This window comes from Capsella rubella, unplaced genomic scaffold (assembly GCF_000375325.1).
Source record: "Capsella rubella cultivar Monte Gargano unplaced genomic scaffold, Caprub1_0 scaffold_1, whole genome shotgun sequence".
Taxonomy (NCBI): Eukaryota; Viridiplantae; Streptophyta; class Magnoliopsida; order Brassicales; family Brassicaceae; genus Capsella; species Capsella rubella.
Genome location: NW_006238923.1, coordinates 4,739,576 through 4,759,175, shown reverse-complemented (window position 1 = coordinate 4,759,175; position 19,600 = coordinate 4,739,576). Strand labels below are relative to the sequence as shown.

At 33.0% G+C, this 19,600-nt stretch overlaps 7 protein-coding genes across 8 annotated transcripts; 3 read left to right on the top strand and 4 right to left on the bottom strand.

The window, feature by feature from the left end:
- Nucleotides 1-482: 482 nt before the first annotated feature.
- LOC17900161 (putative pentatricopeptide repeat-containing protein At1g13630) lies at nt 483-4,252 on the top strand. Its single transcript, XM_023777272.1, is given in 7 exon segments — nt 483-1,068; nt 1,281-3,193; nt 3,285-3,350; nt 3,352-3,389; nt 3,391-3,415; nt 3,520-3,589; nt 3,841-4,252. Coding segments are annotated over 7 exon segments (2,694 nt in total). The 5' UTR covers nt 483-611; the 3' UTR covers nt 3,966-4,252.
- A 401-nt stretch (nt 4,253-4,653) lies between these two features.
- On the bottom strand, nt 4,654-5,413 carry LOC17899616 (root meristem growth factor 2). The gene is made up of 3 exons (XM_006303446.1): nt 5,335-5,413; nt 5,036-5,082; nt 4,654-4,860 (listed from the first exon to the last, which is right to left on the bottom strand). Exons 1-3 carry the CDS (start codon nt 5,411-5,413, stop codon nt 4,654-4,656), a joined length of 333 nt encoding a protein of 110 aa, XP_006303508.1.
- Nucleotides 5,414-7,613: 2,200 nt separating this feature from the next.
- LOC17898392 (protein ABHD17B) lies at nt 7,614-9,727 on the top strand. 2 transcript variants are annotated; one of them, XM_006305886.2, is made up of 6 exons: nt 7,614-7,929; nt 8,282-8,318; nt 8,460-8,696; nt 8,885-8,932; nt 9,026-9,402; nt 9,523-9,727. In XM_006305886.2, the coding sequence occupies exons 1-6, from the start codon at nt 7,619-7,621 to the stop codon at nt 9,587-9,589; spliced, it is 1,077 nt and encodes a 358-aa protein (XP_006305948.1). In that variant the 5' UTR covers nt 7,614-7,618; the 3' UTR covers nt 9,590-9,727. The 2 variants fall into 2 exon arrangements, with proteins under 2 accessions (XP_006305948.1, XP_023646033.1); XM_023790265.1 differs by having other exon boundaries at nt 7,914-7,929; nt 8,465-8,696.
- A 263-nt stretch (nt 9,728-9,990) lies between these two features.
- Nucleotides 9,991-11,278, top strand: LOC17899546 (zinc transporter 7). The gene is made up of 3 exons (XM_006303142.1): nt 9,991-10,596; nt 10,703-10,852; nt 10,973-11,278. Exons 1-3 carry the CDS (start codon nt 9,991-9,993, stop codon nt 11,276-11,278), a joined length of 1,062 nt encoding a protein of 353 aa, XP_006303204.1.
- Nucleotides 11,279-12,558: 1,280 nt separating this feature from the next.
- On the bottom strand, nt 12,559-13,045 carry LOC17900720 (defensin-like protein 287). Its single transcript, XM_006304646.2, has 2 exons — nt 12,935-13,045; nt 12,559-12,822 (listed from the first exon to the last, which is right to left on the bottom strand). The coding sequence occupies exons 1-2, from the start codon at nt 12,996-12,998 to the stop codon at nt 12,629-12,631; spliced, it is 258 nt and encodes an 85-aa protein (XP_006304708.1). The 5' UTR covers nt 12,999-13,045; the 3' UTR covers nt 12,559-12,628.
- A 939-nt stretch (nt 13,046-13,984) lies between these two features.
- LOC111828668 (defensin-like protein 286) lies at nt 13,985-14,259 on the bottom strand. The gene has a single exon (XM_023777164.1). It carries the CDS (start codon nt 14,236-14,238, stop codon nt 14,083-14,085), a length of 156 nt encoding a protein of 51 aa, XP_023632932.1. The 5' UTR covers nt 14,239-14,259; the 3' UTR covers nt 13,985-14,082.
- Nucleotides 14,260-14,920: 661 nt separating this feature from the next.
- LOC17899041 (defensin-like protein 268) lies at nt 14,921-15,396 on the bottom strand. Its single transcript, XM_006304650.2, has 2 exons — nt 15,336-15,396; nt 14,921-15,221 (listed from the first exon to the last, which is right to left on the bottom strand). The coding sequence occupies exons 1-2, from the start codon at nt 15,382-15,384 to the stop codon at nt 14,959-14,961; spliced, it is 312 nt and encodes a 103-aa protein (XP_006304712.1). The 5' UTR covers nt 15,385-15,396; the 3' UTR covers nt 14,921-14,958.
- Nucleotides 15,397-19,600: the final 4,204 nt, after the last annotated feature.

Here is a 19,600-nt window from a genome sequence, read left to right as displayed (position 1 = left end):
TGTTCGCACTCAACACAACGTTCTTTAGTGGAAAATATGATTACTGATATTGGTTACGATGAATTAAAATAATTGTTAAAACAGATTAGTCTTAGCTTCTACTCTTTGCTGCTGCATGAATGCTCATTTTAAATAGAGAAATGAACGTTTCTCCTATTTTAGACAAAGAACTCTCATCTTTCTTTATGCATGTATTTATCTTTTCTTACGACGTATGTGTTTACTTTGTTAAATTAGGTATTTGTGATGTATGTATACATATTTCAACATCATCAGAAATATTGATTAATTATGTTAACCGGCAAACAAGAAAATAAAAATTTGACACTAGTTTGAGAGTTTCTTCTACTCTTTACTAATTTTTGTAAACCGGTAAGAAAGTTGAACCGGAACAATTGATTTGCTATTTGAAAACCGGAGTTAGGTTTTATATCATAAACCCGAGAAGATTCCTAAAACCCTTTTCTTCTCCGTCTGTTTCTTCAAACTTGCCGGGAAAAGCAAACAAAATTATCTCTCCGACGACCCTCAATTCTCCGCCAATCTCTCAAATTGACGTCAAGGGCATCTCCAGAAATCCCTCAGTTGACAAACCCTAGTCCCCAAATTCCATGATCTGTAGATGGATTGCATCCAATTCAAGCAAAGTATCTCGTATCCTCTCTCCCTTTTCTTCTCTCTTATCCACTAAATCCTCCTTCTCCGTCGCCAAACTCGACGATGAGCCATTACCCACATCCAATTTCACTTCCGATCACAGAGACTTGCATCAAGAGATTCTCCTTGGAATGAAGAAGAATGGGTTCCGTGAGTTTCTTCACGGGAATCACTTTCGAGTTATGGTTTCGGAACTGAGACAGGTTCATGTAGAAGAGATCATGGCTGAATTGATGGCTGAAAGCTCGGATCTTTCGGTTTGGTTTTTCAAAGAGCTAAGAGATATTTATGGGTTTCGTCATTCCAGGTTTTCGACATTGTTGGTTTCACATATTTTTGCTGGTCAAAGACGTTTTAAAGAGCTTCAAGTGATTCTGGAACAACTGCTCCAAGAGAATGAACAATTGCAAGGCAAGTCTTTCTCTTTTCTTTTTTCTTCAGTGATTAAAAGAACAATTGGGATATGATTCTGTTTTACTGAGGGCTTAGAGGTATAACTGAAACTTGTGCCAATTACTTTTGAGGTTACGATATTCTTTGTTTTGTAGGAATATTGTTTTTGGTTTGATTTAGATATTCCTGAGTCTGATTTATTGCATCAATTTTCCACGATTTGCTTTTAGGCTCTGGTTCAGCTTCTTTGCTTTGTGAAGTTCTTTCTAGTAGCTTCAGAAAGTGGGATTCCACGGGAGTAGTTTGGGATATGTTGTTGTTTATTGCGTCGAGATCTAAAATGGTAGATGATTCTCTCTATATCTTGGAAAAGATGAAGGATCTCAACTTGAAAGTGTCAACACAGTCATACAACTCTGTTTTGTATAGTTTTAGAGAAACAGATAAGATGTGGGATGTGTACAAGGAAATCAATGATAAGAATGAGCACACGTACTCGACAGTTGTAGATGGTTTGTGTAGGCAGCAAAAGTTAGAGGATGCAGTTTCGTTCCTCCGAAATTCAGAGTGGAAGGATATTGGTCCCTCTGTAGTTTCTTTTAATAGTATAATGTCAGGTTACTGTAAATTGGGTTTTGTAGATATGGCCAAGTCGTTTATCTGTACAATTTTGAAATGTGGATTGGTTCCCAGTGTATATAGTCACAATATACTCATCAACGGACTCTGTCTAGCTGGTTCTATCACAGAAGCTTTAGCATTGGCTACTGACATGAATAAGCATGGAGTGGAACCTGATTCTGTAACATACCATATTCTTGCCAAAGGGTTTCATCTTCTCGGTATGATTGGTGGGGTTTGGGAGGTTATTCAAGAAATGCTAGATAAAGGTTTGAGTCCTGATGTTATTACATACACAATAGTACTATGTGGGCATTGTCAGTTAGGAAATATTGATATGGGTTTAAGATTGCTGAAGGATATGTTGTCGAGGGGATTTGAGTTTCACAGTATCATCCCCTGCAGTGTAATGCTCAGTGGTTTATGTAAAACAGGACGAATCAATGAAGCGTTGTCGTTATTCTATGATATGGAAGCCAATGGTCTGAGGGCTGATCTTGTGGCATATTCTATTGTGATTCACGGTCTCTGCAGGTTAGGGGAATTTAATATGGCTGTTTGGCTTTACGATGAGATGTGTACCAAAATTCTTCCGAATTCTAGGACAGATGGTGCTATTTTGCTTGGTTTATGTCAGAAAGGGATGTTGCTTGAGGCAAAAGCGCTTCTGGATTCTTTGAAATCAACTAGTAACACACTGGATATTATTCTGTACAATATCGTTATTGACGGGTATGCAAAGTCTGGTTGCATCGAGGAGGCACTAAAATTATTCAATGTAGTAATTGAGAGTGGGATACCTCCTAGCGTTGCAACTTTCAATTCTTTGATTTACGGGTATTGCAAAATCTGGAATATAGCTGAGGCTAGAAGAATCTTAGATGTCATCAAGTTATATGGATTGGTTCCAAGCGCTGTGAGTTATACAACATTGATGAATGCATACGCTAACTGTGGAGATACTGAAAGCATAGATGAATTGTGCTCGGAAATGAAAACAAAAGGAATCTCAGCAACCAATGTCACATACGCAGTGATTATTAAAGGACTTTGTAGCAACTGGAAACTCGAAAAATGCAACCAGTTACTCAGGGACAGGAAACTCGGAAAGTGCAACCAGGTGCTCAGAGACATGGATTCTGAAGGTATAACTCCAGATCAGATCACTTACAATACAATTATTCAGTATCTATGCAGAGTTAAACATTTATCCAAAGCATTTGAGTTATTGAAAGAAATGAAATCCCGACATCTTGATCCTACGCCTGCTACTTATAATATTCTAATCGACAGCCTTTGTGTCAACGGTTACATAAAGGAAGCTGACAGGTTTCTCTATTGGCTCCAGGAGCAGAATGTTAGTCTGTCCAAATTTGCTTATACCACACTGATCAAGGCACATTGTGTAAAGGGTGACCCAAAAATGGCAGAGAAGCTCTTTCATCAGCTGCTGGACAGTGGATTCGATGTTTCCATCAGGGATTACAGTGCAGTGATCAATCGTTTGTGTAGGAGACATTTAGTGAATGAGAGCAAATTCTTCTTCCGTCTAATGTTATGCCGGGGTATTTCGCCTGACTTAGATATTTGTGAAATGATGATCAAGTCATCAGATGAATTGCTTTCCTGGACAATCAAATCGGGTTTGTTGCCTGATTAGTAATCAGCAAATGCTTGTCGTTTTGTCACATCTTATCTGCTAACTGCAGAAGGCACACTTTCAGTAGAGAAACTGTCACATGAGGTAACTGTTGTTAGTATACTGTTACTGTAAAAAAGAATCCCATACAAGTTCCATAGTTAGTTATCTGGTGTTTTATTGTTGTTTCTCATTGTTCTAGTTAACAGATCAATCTTAGCTACTGGATGGTATCACCGGGCAACAGTTGTATCACATTAACTTCTTTGAAGGATCGCAGTAAGTGATGTTTCTTAACCATTTACAGAGTGTTTTTAAAGATACTTTCCATGGCTCCTCATTGTTGTCCATCTATATCACACAATGAGTGTGTTATAACCTTTGAAATCGATAATGTGAACTATGGGGATGTTTCGGTCAGATGGAAATCTGAACATGATATCTTACACTTTTTTGTCAAGCTTTTAGTTTCCCCAACCCAAACGCAAATGTCTTGGTCGTTTTGCTGCTTCAGTCTTACACTGTATTAGTTTTCGTCAGGTTCTTCTGGAAGATAAAGTCACTGGTTCTTGTACTTCCTCAGCTTGGTTCACAAATAAACGGGGAGGCAAAATGGTCCGGCCAGTGGCAACAACCCCCAATTATATGTTTATAACATGATTGGTAGTAAATAAGAGTAGTTGATGGAAGTGGACAAAAGGGTTACTTCAGCTTTCTGTGAGGGGCAAGGGAGTCGAAACCCATACAACTACAAACCAAGACTGGTGAAATAAAATCAAGCCTTTTCCTTTTTTAGACCAAATTTATATCCAAGATTCTTACTGTGACTTCTTGAAAGTTGTGTTGTTCTTGCTCATTTAAGAGCATATCTTGTCTGTCTGAAGCATCCTTTTGTATCAACACTTCTATTTTAAGATCAGCACATAATTTTTAGTGAAGGAATTTACATTCGTTCATTATGTTTTGGACCGGTAAGGAATTACAGTGTTCATAAGCAGAAAAAGAATATTCCGAAATTGAACTTGATGATAATAAATCACAAACATAGTTTGTCCAAAAAAAAAAAAAAAGAAAAAAAATCACAAACATAGTAAATTCTTTATTGTACAACATCATCGACTAATGATAACATTGAGAGAACAAAACTTGGTTGAAGACAAAAAAAAGAAAAAAAAAAAGAGAACAAAACTTGGTTATAACTTATACGTACCACTTTAGAAAATTTAGAACGATCGATGTTACAAACACAAAGCTTACAATCACTCATGACATATATGTATACTGATATCTTATATTATTGATATTGAATAATATATATAAGGAGCATTTTATATAAATATGGATCAGTTGTTCTTGGGAGGATGGTGTCTTGGTTTCCAGTAATCAGCAGTGTACGCAACGAGATCATCTTCTTCCTCAACAGTTGTCTCTTTCTTTGTTGGCTTCTTCATCGTCATCCTTGTTGTTTCCTTACGAAACTCGTCTCCACTTCTTCCTCGTATTTGCACCTTCTTCGTTGCATCACCATCATCATCAAGATGCTTCATAACCTGCTTATCATCAACCTTACTATATTATTTACATGTGTATTTGCCGAAACTCAAACTGAGATATATGTAATCGCTATGTAATATTCATAATTGGTGTGCCTAATATTGAACCCACAAGTATTCACTAATCAAGAGAACACATAAACGAGTATAGTCTAGGGAAATTTATTAATACCTTTGCATTTGAAACGTCGTCAACTCTTGACACTTCATCCTTATTTCCTGATGAAAAAAATGACATAGTTAATTTAACTGCATTTTTTATATACTATAAACAATGCATGAGCTATATATAATTCATGAAAAATGGGTGGGGGGAAGAAATGGATTTTAGGAAGTTCGATTCTCATAATGCAAGTTTTTACGTATAATTTCATAACACGTGAGTGATGAGTCAATTATTTCGAATATTCATGACCTTAAAAATGTAAAAATTAATATTGGAGAAAAAGAAGATAAAAGAGAGTTATCAACCATGAAGAGAATATCCAAAGGAGAGGCAAAACAAAAGAAGTATCAACAAACAAAAAAATCTCGAAGTGATATTGGTCATCTCAAATTTTCTTCTCTTCGATACGGAAATGTTTTCAAAATGAGTTATGAGATCAAATTGCGCAAGAATGATGAAAGATTAGAAGAAGATTAACTAGTGTTTATATAGGACAAGAAAAAAAGAAACCCAAGAGAATACCAAATCTAATCTATTTTTATTTTACCATAAGCCATGTGTCTCTATTGGGAATCTGCCATGCATAGACATTGGGACATGCGTAAAATTCCCGAAAGCTGTAAGAAACTGTGAACTACAACATGAGATCCAAGTTCACACCCATAACTAAAGTGAGCCAACCCAACTAGATAGATTAAAAAGTATATAAATCAAGTACTGAATGAACATATAGTCTATCAATCAATGCGTTATTAAAATCTAAATATACTGAATGAACATATAGTCTATCAATCAATGCGACATTAAAATCTAAATATATTTGTTTGGTTTAACGAAATAAGCTTACAATACTAAGGCACCGTTCATAAAAAACTTAAAGAAAAACATATTGTTGACCAAAATTTTCTGATCTCAATTTGTTTTTTTTTTCTTCTCTCACAAGGTATATACACTGAAAAAGCAAGAATTTACGTGGGGAATAGCCCAAAAACATCGAATAAGGAGAAGAACATAACGTAAAATGCAATTAACAGATGAGCATGTTTTGTGTTGGTCTCTTACTATATTACCACTTTTCTCAATTTCAAGAACAATAAAAGTAAAATTTGCTTAATAATCTATAATAAATCTTAACATATACTAGGTACATTCACAAATATTTAGTTGACCAAAAGCCACAAATGTTATTTAAATCATATATACCTATCAAAAATAAAATAATGATCGGGCAATCGGCAGATTGAAGGAAGTCGGTAAAAGATATGAGTTATTAATTTAGTTTTTTTTTTTTTTGTTATTAATTTAGTTAAATGGATCGTAAGAAACATACCATGATGAATCAGTGGGAGTAGGAATGTGTAACCTATGGTCTATATAACTTCCATAATTGGAATTTGTGTATCTTTGTTAGTATCAATATTGTGTATGCTATTTCTCCCACATTGCACCAAAATTTAAGTACTTAATTGCTTTACCCGATCATAGTTCATAAAATTATATATATATATATAATTATTAGTATCATTACTGTATCATATGGAGGTAATTCGATTAAACTACAAATCTATAATGTGTGAAACTGCATAAAAAGGGTTAATCCGTGGATATGTATATAACATATTTTTTCTTCTCTATATACTAGTAAAAATTTAAAGATCTCAAAATCATTATCAACCATTTTTTACTTAAGAGTTTCTCTGTGAATTTTCAAAATTAGTAGTGCAAGTGAGTTTTGTTAAACCTGATGAATTTACATGGCTCATAATGGGCTTTCCGTATGGATTATAGATATAGGCCCAATTATAGGGACACATCATGCCGTTAAGCATGCAGTGATGCAAAAATAAACAAAGTGTGAATTTTATTAATCATTAACCCCAAAAAGGTATTTTTGATCGTGTCATTCCAAAAGAGAGATTGATTTGAATTAATCCTTAAGTAATGATGAGACTAAACTTTATTTCCCTCCAAACGAATTAGATTACTAATTAATTTAGAGCCATTTCCCTTTATTCTCCACTACACATCATTGTTTCCCTTTTTATTTATTTATTGTCGTCATTGTTTGCCTTTATAAGTTTTAATTTTCTTTTTTTTTCATTAATTAATAATTTTCTTTTTTATAATGTAAGTAGCATCTAGAAGAATAAAACAATGATCAGTATGTGGTCGTGTGTAGTGTGTATCCTCATCTAGTCATCCATGTCTTTTTATACTGATAAGTAACATACTTCTTTAGTTCTTTATGTTTCTTACGATTTGAAACGTGATTATGAAGGACAAATGCATTTTTGTTATATAACTTGTAAGTTAATGAGAGAAACTTATATATAGAACAACAATGAAAAGAGGAACATATTGCACAGTTTGAGGGATTTAATACAGTATGTTAAGCCTTAATCTTAGCCATATATATTTAGAGGGAGACATTACATAAAAAGAAAGAGCATTTAAAGGAGAAATCTTAGAATTTAATTTCTAACCATATTATAAATAAATCAATAAATAATAGCTCTAAGTAAATATCAATACATTATAGCATCTATCATTATTGCGTTGGTCATTGTTTTCTTCTTACCAATAATTAAAATGGGAACTGCGACGTCGACGATGGCGGCGAAGTTTGCTTTCTTCCCACCAAATCCGCCGTCGTACACGGTGGTTACAGAGGAATCTACGGGGAAGATGAGGATATCGACGAACATGCAACATCACCTGAGAGATGAGGACATCGAAGTTGCGAAGATACGGACAAGAAGAGGGAATGAGATCGTGGCCATGTATGTGAAGAATCCAACCGCTAAACTCACCGTTTTGTTTTCTCACGGCAACGCCGCCGATCTTGCTCACATTTTCTACATCTTCGCCGAACTAATCCAACTCAATGTCAATCTCATGGGGTTAGTTTTTATATCTGCATGACATAATTGTATACAAAATTTTCACTTGTTTTGATTCTATGTTTTTGTTTCCATACTGTTTTTTTTTTTTTTGCTTTTGAAAAAAGAGACAATATTCTAGTTAATCATAAAACAAAAAAAAAATGTGATGTTAGTACATTAGTCATTGCAAAATTTATGAGTATGTTTTCACATTATTAGGAATTTAGGATTCAGCATAGGATTCCAAATTATACTATATTCAATAAGTAGTAAGTTTTTTAATTGAAAAAAAAAATCATTTCGCCAAATTTAGTTGTTTTTTGTTTGTTTGTTGGTAATTTTTGTATGTGTTCTGTGATAATAATTGCAGATACGATTACTCAGGGTATGGACAATCTTCTGGTAAGGTAATTCATTTATTCCGATTATTTTTAAGAACAAAGAAACTTAGTTGAGTACGTTGTATCATACTATATATGTATTTCCAAGGAGGCAAAAAAAAACACATGATTGTTAAATATATGATTTTGTATTCGTAATCTTGAAAGCCAAGCGAGCAAGAGACGTACGCAGACATAGAAGCAGCTTATAATTGGCTAAGAGAGACGTATGGTACAAAAGATGAACGTATCATTTTGTACGGACAATCCGTCGGAAGTGGACCGTCGCTTGAGCTTGCTTCTCGTCTTCCATGTCTCCGAGCACTTGTTCTTCATAGTCCTTTTCTGTCCGGTCTTCGCGTCATGTACCCTTTCAGACATTCATTCTCATTCGACATTTACAAGGTTTGATCGTTCTTATATATTTTCCTTTATGACCTAATATATATTTGAGTCTCTATTAGTGTAAGTTAAATATTCCATGGTGTGTAAAAAAAAAAATATAAGATATATTTGACTTTTACATATATACAGCCCAAAATAAGGATAATTTCATTGTTTTGGTGAAACTGATAAAAATTTCGTTATTGCAGAATATTGACAAAATTCATCTCGTGGATTGTCCTGTTCTTGTGATTCATGTAAGTCTATTTTAACATCACATTAAAGATATAGTCCTTGTCATTTATATAATTAATAACAACTTTGTATAATTCTCCTTGCGTGCAATGCAGGGAACAGATGACGATGTGGTGAATATTTCACATGGAAAGCAATTATGGGAACAGTGCAAAGAAAAATACGAACCCTTATGGGTTAAAGGAGGAGGCCATTGTGATCTTGAGACCTCCCCTGAGTACTTACCTCACTTAAGAAAATTCATCTCAGCCATTGAGAAGCTTCCAATTCCAAATTTTCAGCGCCAATCACTGGCTGATGACCACAAGAAAGAGAAATCAACGAAGAATAGTATTTGGATTGGATCTAGGCATAGCACGGAATGTGTTACTACTGCTAGAGACAGATCAAGAAAGATTAGTACACATCATCGGTTTAGTAAGGCCAGAAACAGCGTGGATAGCTCAGATCGGGCTAGGAATAGCTTCGACAGGTTAGTACTTAAGCCGTTAATGATAGAATGATGCCAATTATTAAATTTATTTTTTGTTGTTTGAAGTCAATTTGTATCATGTTATACAGGAGATCTTACTATATAAATCTTTGGTTGTAGGTTGGGTGAAATAGTGAGATCAGTTCGGTTGTGTAATGTTGGTTGTGTGAAGAATGCAGTTGCATAGGTTTAATGATTGTTGTCACAGTTTTTTTTCCTTCTAATTCGTTCGTTAGACTCTTTGGAAAAGAGAAACATCTATTGTATGAACATATCAAATTTTTTTTCTTCATTTTTTAGTTATCCAATAAAATTGTTAATCGCATCCTTAAAATCTAAATTTGATTATGCCTCAGCGCCACGTCATTAAAGCCACATCGGCGCCATGTCACAACTGGTAAGTTGATTGACTAAGCTCTGTTAAAGAAGTGTGTGTGCAGCGGAGACAGCAACACAAGCGAGACACAAGTTTCCAAAATCCAAGTCTACGCCACTCTCAGGAGATCTTCTGTTGCAAGCTATACTCGTTCTATATAAAAAATCCCTATAACCTCACAATACACTAAAATCAGAAAAAGAAGAAACAAGATGGCTTCTTCTCATCAAATGTACAAGCTAATGGCCATTGCAATTCTCTTAATCTCCTTCACATTAACTACTCTCGCTGAGAATGCTGAGCTCTCAAGCGTTACACAATGCAAATCCGGACCACAAGCATCGCTTTGCCACAACAACAAAGAATCGAAGAAACTCAAAATCATAGCAATTTTTTCGATCTTAGTGGCAAGTATAATTGGTGTTTCTTTACCCTTGTTTACCCAAGGGGTTCCGGCGTTAGGACCAGACCGAGATCTTTTCGTAATCGTCAAGGCATTGGCCTCTGGAGTGATCTTAGCCACAGGTTATATGCATGTATTACCTGACTCTTTTAACAATCTCAATTCCCCTTGCTTGCCAAGAAATCCATGGAAGAAGTTTCCATTCACAACTTTTATCGCTATGCTCTCTGCTTTGATGACGTTGATGGTGGATTCTTATGCCATGAGTTGGCATAAGAAGAGAATATTTCTTAAGTCCCAAGAAAATGTCGTTGAAACCCTAGAGAATGGATCAAAAGAATTGGAGAGAGAAAACGGAACTATAGTTGAGGAGGACGCAAACACTCAGCTTATTAGGCATCAAGTCATTGCTCAGGTAGGCGAATATATATAATTATATATCGCTGATTTCATTTCTTGAGATTTGTTACATTACAATATTTACTAAAATCCTAAATTTGAAACTAATAAAATTGGTGTAGGTTTTGGAGCTAGGAATTGTAGTGCACTCTGTTGTAATCGGTCTTGCAATGGGAGCTTCAGATAACAAATGTACCATACGCTCTCTCATCGCTGCTCTTTGCTTTCATCAGTTATTTGAAGGCATGGGACTTGGCGGTTGCATTCTTCAGGTAGCTAAAATTGTACTCATCCATCACTTAGCGGATCAAGTGATTGTACTAGTATACTTCTCATTGTACCAACTCTTTATAATAAGATTTTGTTCTAATTATTATTTTTTTGGTTTTAAGGCACAATATGGAAAAAAAACAAACTGGATAATGGTGGTTTTTTTCTCGGTGACGACACCATTAGGGATCGTTCTAGGGATGTTGTTACAAACTGTATATAGCCCGGCGAGTCCAACGGCATTGATTGTGGTTGGTGTTTTAAACGCGTGTTCGGCCGGTTTATTGAACTACATGGCACTTGTTGATCTATTGGCTGCTGATTTTTTGGGACCAAAGTTGCAAGGAAATATGAAGCTTCAGACACTGGCTTATGTTGCTGTTTTTCTTGGTGCCGGAGGAATGTCTTTGATGGCCAAGTGGGCTTAGAACTTTGAGATGATTATTTTCTTAGGTTTTTAGGTTATTGTAGCAAATCACCCCTTAGAAACTGTCTCATCAACATTTGTTTGAGTGATCCAATAAAATTTTGTTTTATAATTTCCAATTAATTTTCCTTCTATCCAATAAGCTAGCTAATATAAAAAAAAAAAAAAAAAAGCTCATGTGTCATGCCAAGAATCACAAGGTTACGTAAAAATCTCAACTAACTCCAAATATGTGGAAAATTGGAACGAACATTATTTCCTTTTAATTAACTCGATTGTTTTGATGATATAATAGTTCATAAATTTGTTAATAATTAAGCCGGTTTGTTGCACAAAAAATAAATTAATTAAGTCGGTAATGTTTGATACGCGTATAATTTCATATTGCACTTGGTGTGATTATATTCTCTTTTTTGGCCTCTACGATAAATATTTTGAAACTGTCACAAAGAAGAAAATGAAACAAAACTGAACTTTGTGTTTTATTTTCTTTTACATTCTAGAAAAAGAGAACATTTAATAAGGAGAAGGATCGATGAGTTAATTAAGCGATTAGATGGTTAGTTTCTGTACTGAAACCATGGCATTTACACCTTCCGTTATCGCATCGACAATCAAGACAAGCCTCACACGCAATGTTCGATATATAGGAGCATCATGAGGGGGATCAAAATGGTCTAACTGGATAGTGATTCTTTTCGTATGTTCGGAAAATATAAATCGTTATATGTTTTGGTCAAAAAGAAATATCCATATATGGTAATTAGTAAACATAAACGAATATGCCAGATCTTTTGTTGACCAAAATATACTACTAGCAAGTACTATTAATTTGGGATTATTTTTCTAGTAAAATGATTATCGAGTTATTAACTTTATACTTGTCATGTTTTAGACTACCATGAATACCATGTACGTAATTAAATGTATTAAATTACTTGTCATGTGCTTAGATAAATAAAAACAATATACAGTATTAGCATCCGGATTCCGGATGGCCATGAATGTAAAGTTAGGAAAAACTTTATCTTTTTTTTTGTTTGAACAAAAGGAAAAACTTTATCTTTTTTTTTTGTTTGAACAAAAGGAAAAACTTTATCAATCTGTATTTATAAACTTTAATTAAACCGTAAAATAATGATTAAATCTGGAAGTTCCAGGCAAACGCTACGGTTATATGGTGCTACATGCAGGCACATAATTTTCATTCATTGTTAGTTTGTTTTTTGTTTTTATCACCAAACTACATATAAATCAGAATTTTATTTAATCAATTATATGTATTTTTTAATTATTCTTTTGGATTACTAGAAAAAAGAGAAATATTGAAAAGAAAATAGAAAAATTAATATTAAGCAGTTAATGGCGCAGCTTTGGGATGTCCAGCTTGTCCACCATAACCATGGCATCTACATAATCCTTTATCACATCGGCAATCAGTACAAGCTTCACAAGCAATGTTTGTGAAACAATCCGATTTCTTTTTGCATTTGAATGTGATTGTGATCGTTTTCTTAGGCTTAGCCTCCACCACCGAGTTTGAAACTGTCAGAAAAAAAAAGAAAAAATCAAAATCAAAATACGGTTCTTGATATGAAATAAAAAAAATAAAAAAGAACTTTAGTTTAAGAAAGAAAAAAAAAAAACTAAAAGTTACAAGAAGCGGTGAAGACAAGAGCGGCCAAAAACAATGCAACGGTTACTACACGAAGATTGTTCATATTTTCTCCTAGCTCTGACCCGATTTCGTTTGTAACTTATTAGTTTAGTTTGTGATGGAATGATGGAAGACCATGGTTTTATGTGTATATTATTTATAGAGCATGAAGGGGTCTAGAAAGTTACTTCGTTGCCTAAAATGTTTTACTTTTTTGTCAATGTTTTTAATGAATAACCAATCCCTATGTCACAATATATGGTATGCTTGTAATTGTCTAATTAAATCAACATAATTGTTAAATAAAGTGTCCTTTAGAATCTATGGCTTTTAAAGGAATTAAATTTATCACAAAAATAATAAAGTGTGATAGAATAATGTAGGTTACGTTACGTGGTTAGAAAAGTCTATGGCGTTAAAAAAAAAAAAATAGAAAAACCATATTGTATTATATGTAATTTTGTTATTCAAAACATGAAAATTTTAATTTAGAGCAAAAAAAATAATAAAAATTACTACAGATGTTGTAGAAAATAAAAAGTGTAAATGAAGAGTTATTATTATTATTATTATTATTTGTTATTGGTCAAAGGAGAAATTATTAATTTTTAATTCATAAATTTAAGATAAAGGAAACAAAATCTCACAGCTCCTAAAAACACTTTTTTTTGTTGTTGCAAGAATTTAGAATTCTAAGATTTACAGAAAATGTAAAGATTATTTTTATTGGCTTTGAGATTTTTTTGGAAAACTAAAGCGTGACTGGTTTAACTTTGGGGTAGTCTTTTCTTTTATTTTTTTTTGGCTGTAACAAGTCTTTTTTAACTTTGGGGTAATCATCTTTATAAGTTAAAGTTTAAGTCTTTAATATTTTCAGCCATAGTATATGCTATCTAAACTCTAAATTAACTACTGATGAGTTGTTTCTAGTTTTATGTAATGGGATGAACCAGCCAGCCACAACATCACCAAGCAAAATCCTTTTGCTAGTCTCGGCCACAAAATGTGTCATTTAATATAAAACTGTTGACATAAACTCTTCATTACTAATTTTCGAAATTGAAAACATTGCCAGTTATTTTATTAATTTTTTCAATACAAAAAATGATTACAAGGGAGAAAGAGGAGTTCAAGATGTAAAAGGATCATTAGCTCGAGGGTGTAAAGGCAGTAGTGCCAAGGCATTTACAGTTTCCATGATGGCATTTGCAATCGTAATACGAACAATGCCTACATGCAATGTGGTTTAAACAGCCCCGGTCCAATTTGCATTTGTATTCTCCGAATTTAAATATGGTGTCCATTTTGGGTTCCTCCAAAGAATTCGTAACTGCCACATGAAAATAAAAATAAAACCAAAACGATGTTTTAGTTAAAGCGAACACGAACCGATGAACAAATGTATAGTATTAAATGTATATATAATGAAGCTAAATACCAATCGCGTTGAAGACAAAAAAAAGCCAAGAACGCAACGATGGTAACGCGAAGATTGTTCATCTTTCTCTCTGAGTTTTGAAAATGATTTAGTCTAATGAATGATTTGTTGATTTGTGAATAGTTATCATGAGCTCTAGATATATATACGTTAAAGTAATATGTTATATATATACGTGAAAGTAATATGTTGTGAAAAAAAGAAGTAATATGTTGTTTATTTTCTGTTTTAATGATTTTATTATATATCATTAAAAACCTACCATAAGATTTAATTTGACTAGATTTACCAAATCAATGTGTGTGTTTTTTTGTTCCAATTCATTTAAACTCGCATAATATAGTCAAACTTCTTTAATTTGTTGCCGTTTTCATGCTTCAAACACATACATTTTACGCTTTTATATATTTGTTTTATAAATGTAACCAACCTAATTTAATGCGAAATAATCATTTTGTATATTTGTAAAAACCATGTAATTAATTAGCTTGATATTTCTTCTTTAACTATGAATGAAGGGATCAGAGTATAAGGGAAGATCGGCTTTCTATACGCGTCCACCGAAGCTGCATTACTAATCACTTAATCAGCATAAATAGCACGAACATGTAGCGAAATCACATGCTCGATTGTATATACAGACTTTGTATTTGCACTTTGGCGGACATATTTTGTTACAAAAAGAGTTTTTGTGGCAACGCACACACTGTTTGATGTGAGGGCTAGGGGCAATCACTCTGGTAGTAAGAACGTGAAGATCATCGCCACAGTTGCAGTTAGGATCCGTAGAAGGACAAAAGCATGGTTCATGCAAGTCTCTTACGATCGCATCAGATACCGATGATAAATCTGCATCCCAAAAGATTAGAAAAAAATAGCAAACGTTGTTAGAAGGGTAAAATGGATATTATACATTCAAAGCTATGCATGGTATGTGTGTGTGTGTGTGTAATGTATTCTTACAAGATGCAATAATAAGAGCAAATACAAAGTGAAAGAAAAGTCTCGCCATAGATTTTTTAAGTCCTCGCAATGAGAAACTTTGTTAGTTTGATTGATGGAGAGTACTGCAAAAACTTTTACTATTTGTAGCCAACTTCAGAACTTTTCAAAACTAGTTTTGGTAAGAACATTAAGTAATTTCCTTTTACTAATTTCGTTTCCAATACGGTGAGATTTGGAAATAAAATGTTGCCTTTATTACTTGTTAGTATATAAGAGCCCGGAGTCAAAGTAGGAATCATATAATATTTGACATTTATTATTTGATTAATAATATATTGACCAAAGTACTTAGATCGATCAACAAAGGGTACAATTTACATGGTCGTAATTTGACTTTGCATGATTGGTCACATACTTTCTCACAATCAGAGTCTTTGTTGCAATGGCTAAACTGCGTAACAGTATATTGATGACCAATCCTTGAATCATATATTAAGGACTTGATCACGCTTGCAATTGCAGTCTTGAATTTGAGACTTGGAGGAAACACATTGTTCTTTGTGTTCTTTCTTCATCTCTCTCGCATCAGATATTGAGGATAAATCTACATTCCAAAATTTTACAATTAATTGTTAACAAAAAAGAAAAAAAAAATATTTCAACTTTAAAGCTATGATATATCGAATTGTGAGTATTCTTAAGAAAATGCAACAACAATAGTGAATACAAAGAAAAATGTATGTTTCCCCATAGAGATAATCAATATTAGCTGTCTTCAATGTGAATAAGAATATATTTGCTCTGAATAACTCTCGTTCAAGTATATATATAGGAAACTAGAGCATTTAAATTTTAATGAATATCTAGCTATAAAACTATTTGTTTATCTTTTTAATAAGTACATATATACATATATATATATGTATATATAATTGTTTTTTTGTGGTGGATATGAGTTCTTACCAGCCTTAAAGGGAAATTTAAAACAACCTAAAGGATCAGCCACATATCACATTGATTAAATAAGGAGAGACATCATCTACAATTAGATCGCATAAGTAAAGAACAATATAAAGGACTTTTAACCCACAAAAAGTTCATTTTCTGCCGGAAAAGGAACATTATAAAGTTATATTTATTAAAAATATATAAATAAATCAAGATATGTTCGTACATACCTCTGTAAACAGCAGAATATGAATGGATATGTATGCCTTGATCTAAAAATAGAGAGGCATGATTTGACCTAAGCATAATGTTATCAAGAAAATGATTCGAGCTCTTACCGTGGTGATTGGTGAAGTTGGCTTGCCTCGTAAAGGGAATAACATAACATAACATATTTAGAAGTATATTTTTTATTGTTCGATCATACTTTGTATCAACTCTTTCTTTTCTTTTTTTCGAATTTGTTTTACATATCTAGGCATATAGGTCCATGAACTCCTATTACAAAGAGACACACTAAGGATTTAAGACCTTAGAAATAGTGGTATGATAATTAAAGGGTTTAGGATCTAATCCACTTCCCCCCAAATTGCTATCATTTGGAACTTTTATTTTAAAACTATAAAGCATTACACAATACATATAAAAATGATGATTATTTTTATATTAAATAAATCTTCTAATTGAGAGAATGGAGTTTCCAACGTTTTGATGTTGACATCTGCTGACGCCAGTTCGCAGCAGTTAGGTTCAAAGGTGCCAATGATTTATTTACACTAATTAAATAAACACAAATCCTTGTCCCGATTTGTTTTCTCCTCCAAGATCACTCATCTTCTTAAATATATATTTTACATTTTCTTGTCGCTTACCAATTGGTTTCTTCGTGCGTGGGGTTCATCAGAGATAAATTATGTGGCTCTCCTTCGTTGAAATTGTTTTTTTAGTTTTTCACCTACCTTTTTTCAGAACTGTTTGAATAAAATATTTTAAATTTGTGGTTTGATATGTAATGGTTTGGAGCTTTGGATAATCTGCCTCTTCAAGTCAAATTCCATCACTCTAATATACTGCCTCTTCTCGCTAAACTAAACACCCACTCCAATTATACAATCTTAAATTAAGTACAAAACCAATGTGACAATGAGCTATTTAATAACAAAAAATAAAATAAAAATCTAGTAAGTAGACTGAGGATGAGTTTTAGCTATATGTTTGTGTAGCTAAAAAATATATATTTCTTTGAGAATGATGTATGTGTTTTTATTTATTTACTCACTGGTAAGAATTCAATGTTTTTAGTAAATTTTGTTATCAATTGGTAGTATTCTTTTATAACAAAAAAAAAGAAAAAAAAAACAACTAATATCTAATGAAGACTGAAGAGTTTCTTTCAACACTATAATTATCTAATTGAGATTATAATTAAAGAAAAGGTCAAATTAGATTTATATATCTTGAAAAGGTAAAAGGCCCAAGTCCTTCATATTATATAAAAATACGGATGGATAGAGACACGTTACGGTATAATCGCACGTCTTCTGGTTTACAATATGAGACAAAGGCATCTTAAATACTAGGTTTAGGTAACACACCTGACTTGACCGTGACCTATTATTTCATCTTTAATTAATTAAACTCCCTAGTAATATGTTAAAATGTCACATAGAAATATTTAATTAATTTGCTACGGCGGACACGTGTCGACAAAAACACAGAAAGAACTGGCGAAGTGTTTTACGTAATTTAAAAAGATAGGTTAAGCCGTTTAGCCCCCGTATAAATTAAATCAATTGAGCAATTGGTTAAATTAATTAGTGGCTGAAGTTTTAGTGGATCACTACTTAATTTTGATTGCCTAACCAAGAAGATTAGAAGTTAATCATCAACTAGATGAGGTGCCGTACGCAAAGGGGTTTTTTTTAGCTTATAAAACTTTAACGTTGTAGTTAAACGTTTGTATTATATATAAATATTTATTTATCTATTCGTTTGCTCTGAAAGTGTGTCTTGATACCAACAACGTCCTTCGTAAAAAAAAATTATAACAACGTCATAAATATTCTATTAGTGATTTCATTATAATCGTGGTATAATTGTGTAAATTGCAATATACATACGAGACTGTGTCTAAAATTTATGATTACTAGTTAAAACTATGACGAAGAAGACCAAGAAATATTAAGAAGAGAAAAAAGGTATGACTACTTGATTGATTAGGTGTGGCCAGATCGAAACAGTTGATTTGATATCAAATCTTTTTCCAAACAGAGAAAAACATAGTGATCTTTAGCGATTACTTTTTTTTTTTAGGGTTAGTGACATCTTCTAGAGTGATATTTGAGGCATACAACGAAGATGGGTCTAGATCAACACAGAACACAAGTTGTTTTTAGCATGGAGGAAAAAAAAAACAGGCTTATCCTCTTTAGTCCAATCAAAATATTTATAGGGAAACTTTATGTAAAAATGGGAGATGCTTTGTAGTGAAGTGGGGGAAGTGGAGACAGTCGTCATAATGTTATTTGCAAATTGGTACTCTTCAATAATCTACAATTGTACCATAGGCTCATAGGCTCTTCTCAATGTCTCTCTAATAAATGGTTATAGTTGAAACTTGAAAGTTACTAAAACAAACATGAAACTTTGTTTTCCATTAATTTTTTCATATAAAATTAGAGAAAATTATCCGGTGACGCGTGCTCAACACAGTCCCTACTTGTGTTGTCCTATCACATATAAACTTTATTTTTTTATCCCGTAATTTCGACGGGACTTTTTTTTGTTTTTTATTTTCTATATTATGCTACGAACAAATCTTTAAATGAACATATGGTCAATGAAAAATGAAAGTATGCATCTTACCAAAAAAAAATTGAAAGTATGCAACCTAAACAAAATTTTGTGAACTTAAATATATACGTTTATATTATAACGCTTAAATTTTCTATATGTGAAATTTATGATATATATAATGGACTGCAATATCAAAAAAAATCAACAACAACATATATATGATATCCACAAAATGACTAAACACTGAATTTTTACAGCGGTAAAAGTAAAAAACTCAGGTTGTAAATTTGTAGTCGACATGACACCAACAATTTTACCGCTGAATTCGCCAATAATGAAAGGAACACAATATCGTCGGCTAGGGTCAAATTAAAGTAGGCTGAAGTCTTTTAAAGTCAATGGAAAGTATTGCACCAATTTGTGTCTTCTTTTTTAATAAGAACTCAATTGTGGTATAGACTATGAAAGCATGTAAGCATGTTAGAAGTAAAATGTTTAAGTTGTGTCTCGGTGAATTGGTGCGCCGGCCATGAGGCGTC

Excerpts from the sequence above, each read along its gene's own strand:
- LOC111828668 (XM_023777164.1), bottom strand. The coding sequence starts at position 14,238 with ATGGACACCATATTTAAATTCGGAGAATACAAATGCAAATTGGACCGG.
- LOC17899041 (XM_006304650.2), bottom strand. The coding sequence starts at position 15,384 with ATGGCGAGACTTTTCTTTCACTTTGTATTTGCTCTTATTATTGCATCT. Across the intron at positions 15,222-15,335 it reads TGCTCTTATTATTGCATCTT|ATTTATCATCGGTATCTGAT; the intron begins GTAAGAATACAT and ends TTTGGGATGCAG.
- LOC17899616 (XM_006303446.1), bottom strand. The coding sequence starts at position 5,413 with ATGACCAATATCACTTCGAGATTTTTTTGTTTGTTGATACTTCTTTTG. Across the intron at positions 5,083-5,334 it reads CTTTGGATATTCTCTTCATG|GAAATAAGGATGAAGTGTCA; the intron begins GTTGATAACTCT and ends TTTTTTCATCAG. Across the intron at positions 4,861-5,035 it reads ACGACGTTTCAAATGCAAAG|GTTATGAAGCATCTTGATGA; the intron begins GTATTAATAAAT and ends GATGATAAGCAG.
- LOC17900720 (XM_006304646.2), bottom strand. The coding sequence starts at position 12,998 with ATGAACAATCTTCGTGTAGTAACCGTTGCATTGTTTTTGGCCGCTCTT. Across the intron at positions 12,823-12,934 it reads TCTTGTCTTCACCGCTTCTT|TTTCAAACTCGGTGGTGGAG; the intron begins GTAACTTTTAGT and ends TTTTTCTGACAG.
- LOC17899546 (XM_006303142.1), top strand. The coding sequence starts at position 9,991 with ATGGCTTCTTCTCATCAAATGTACAAGCTAATGGCCATTGCAATTCTC. Across the intron at positions 10,597-10,702 it reads GGCATCAAGTCATTGCTCAG|GTTTTGGAGCTAGGAATTGT; the intron begins GTAGGCGAATAT and ends AAATTGGTGTAG. Across the intron at positions 10,853-10,972 it reads TTGGCGGTTGCATTCTTCAG|GCACAATATGGAAAAAAAAC; the intron begins GTAGCTAAAATT and ends TTTGGTTTTAAG.
- LOC17898392 (XM_006305886.2), top strand. The coding sequence starts at position 7,619 with ATGGGAACTGCGACGTCGACGATGGCGGCGAAGTTTGCTTTCTTCCCA. Across the intron at positions 7,930-8,281 it reads CTCAATGTCAATCTCATGGG|ATACGATTACTCAGGGTATG; the intron begins GTTAGTTTTTAT and ends TAATAATTGCAG. Across the intron at positions 8,697-8,884 it reads TCTCATTCGACATTTACAAG|AATATTGACAAAATTCATCT; the intron begins GTTTGATCGTTC and ends TCGTTATTGCAG.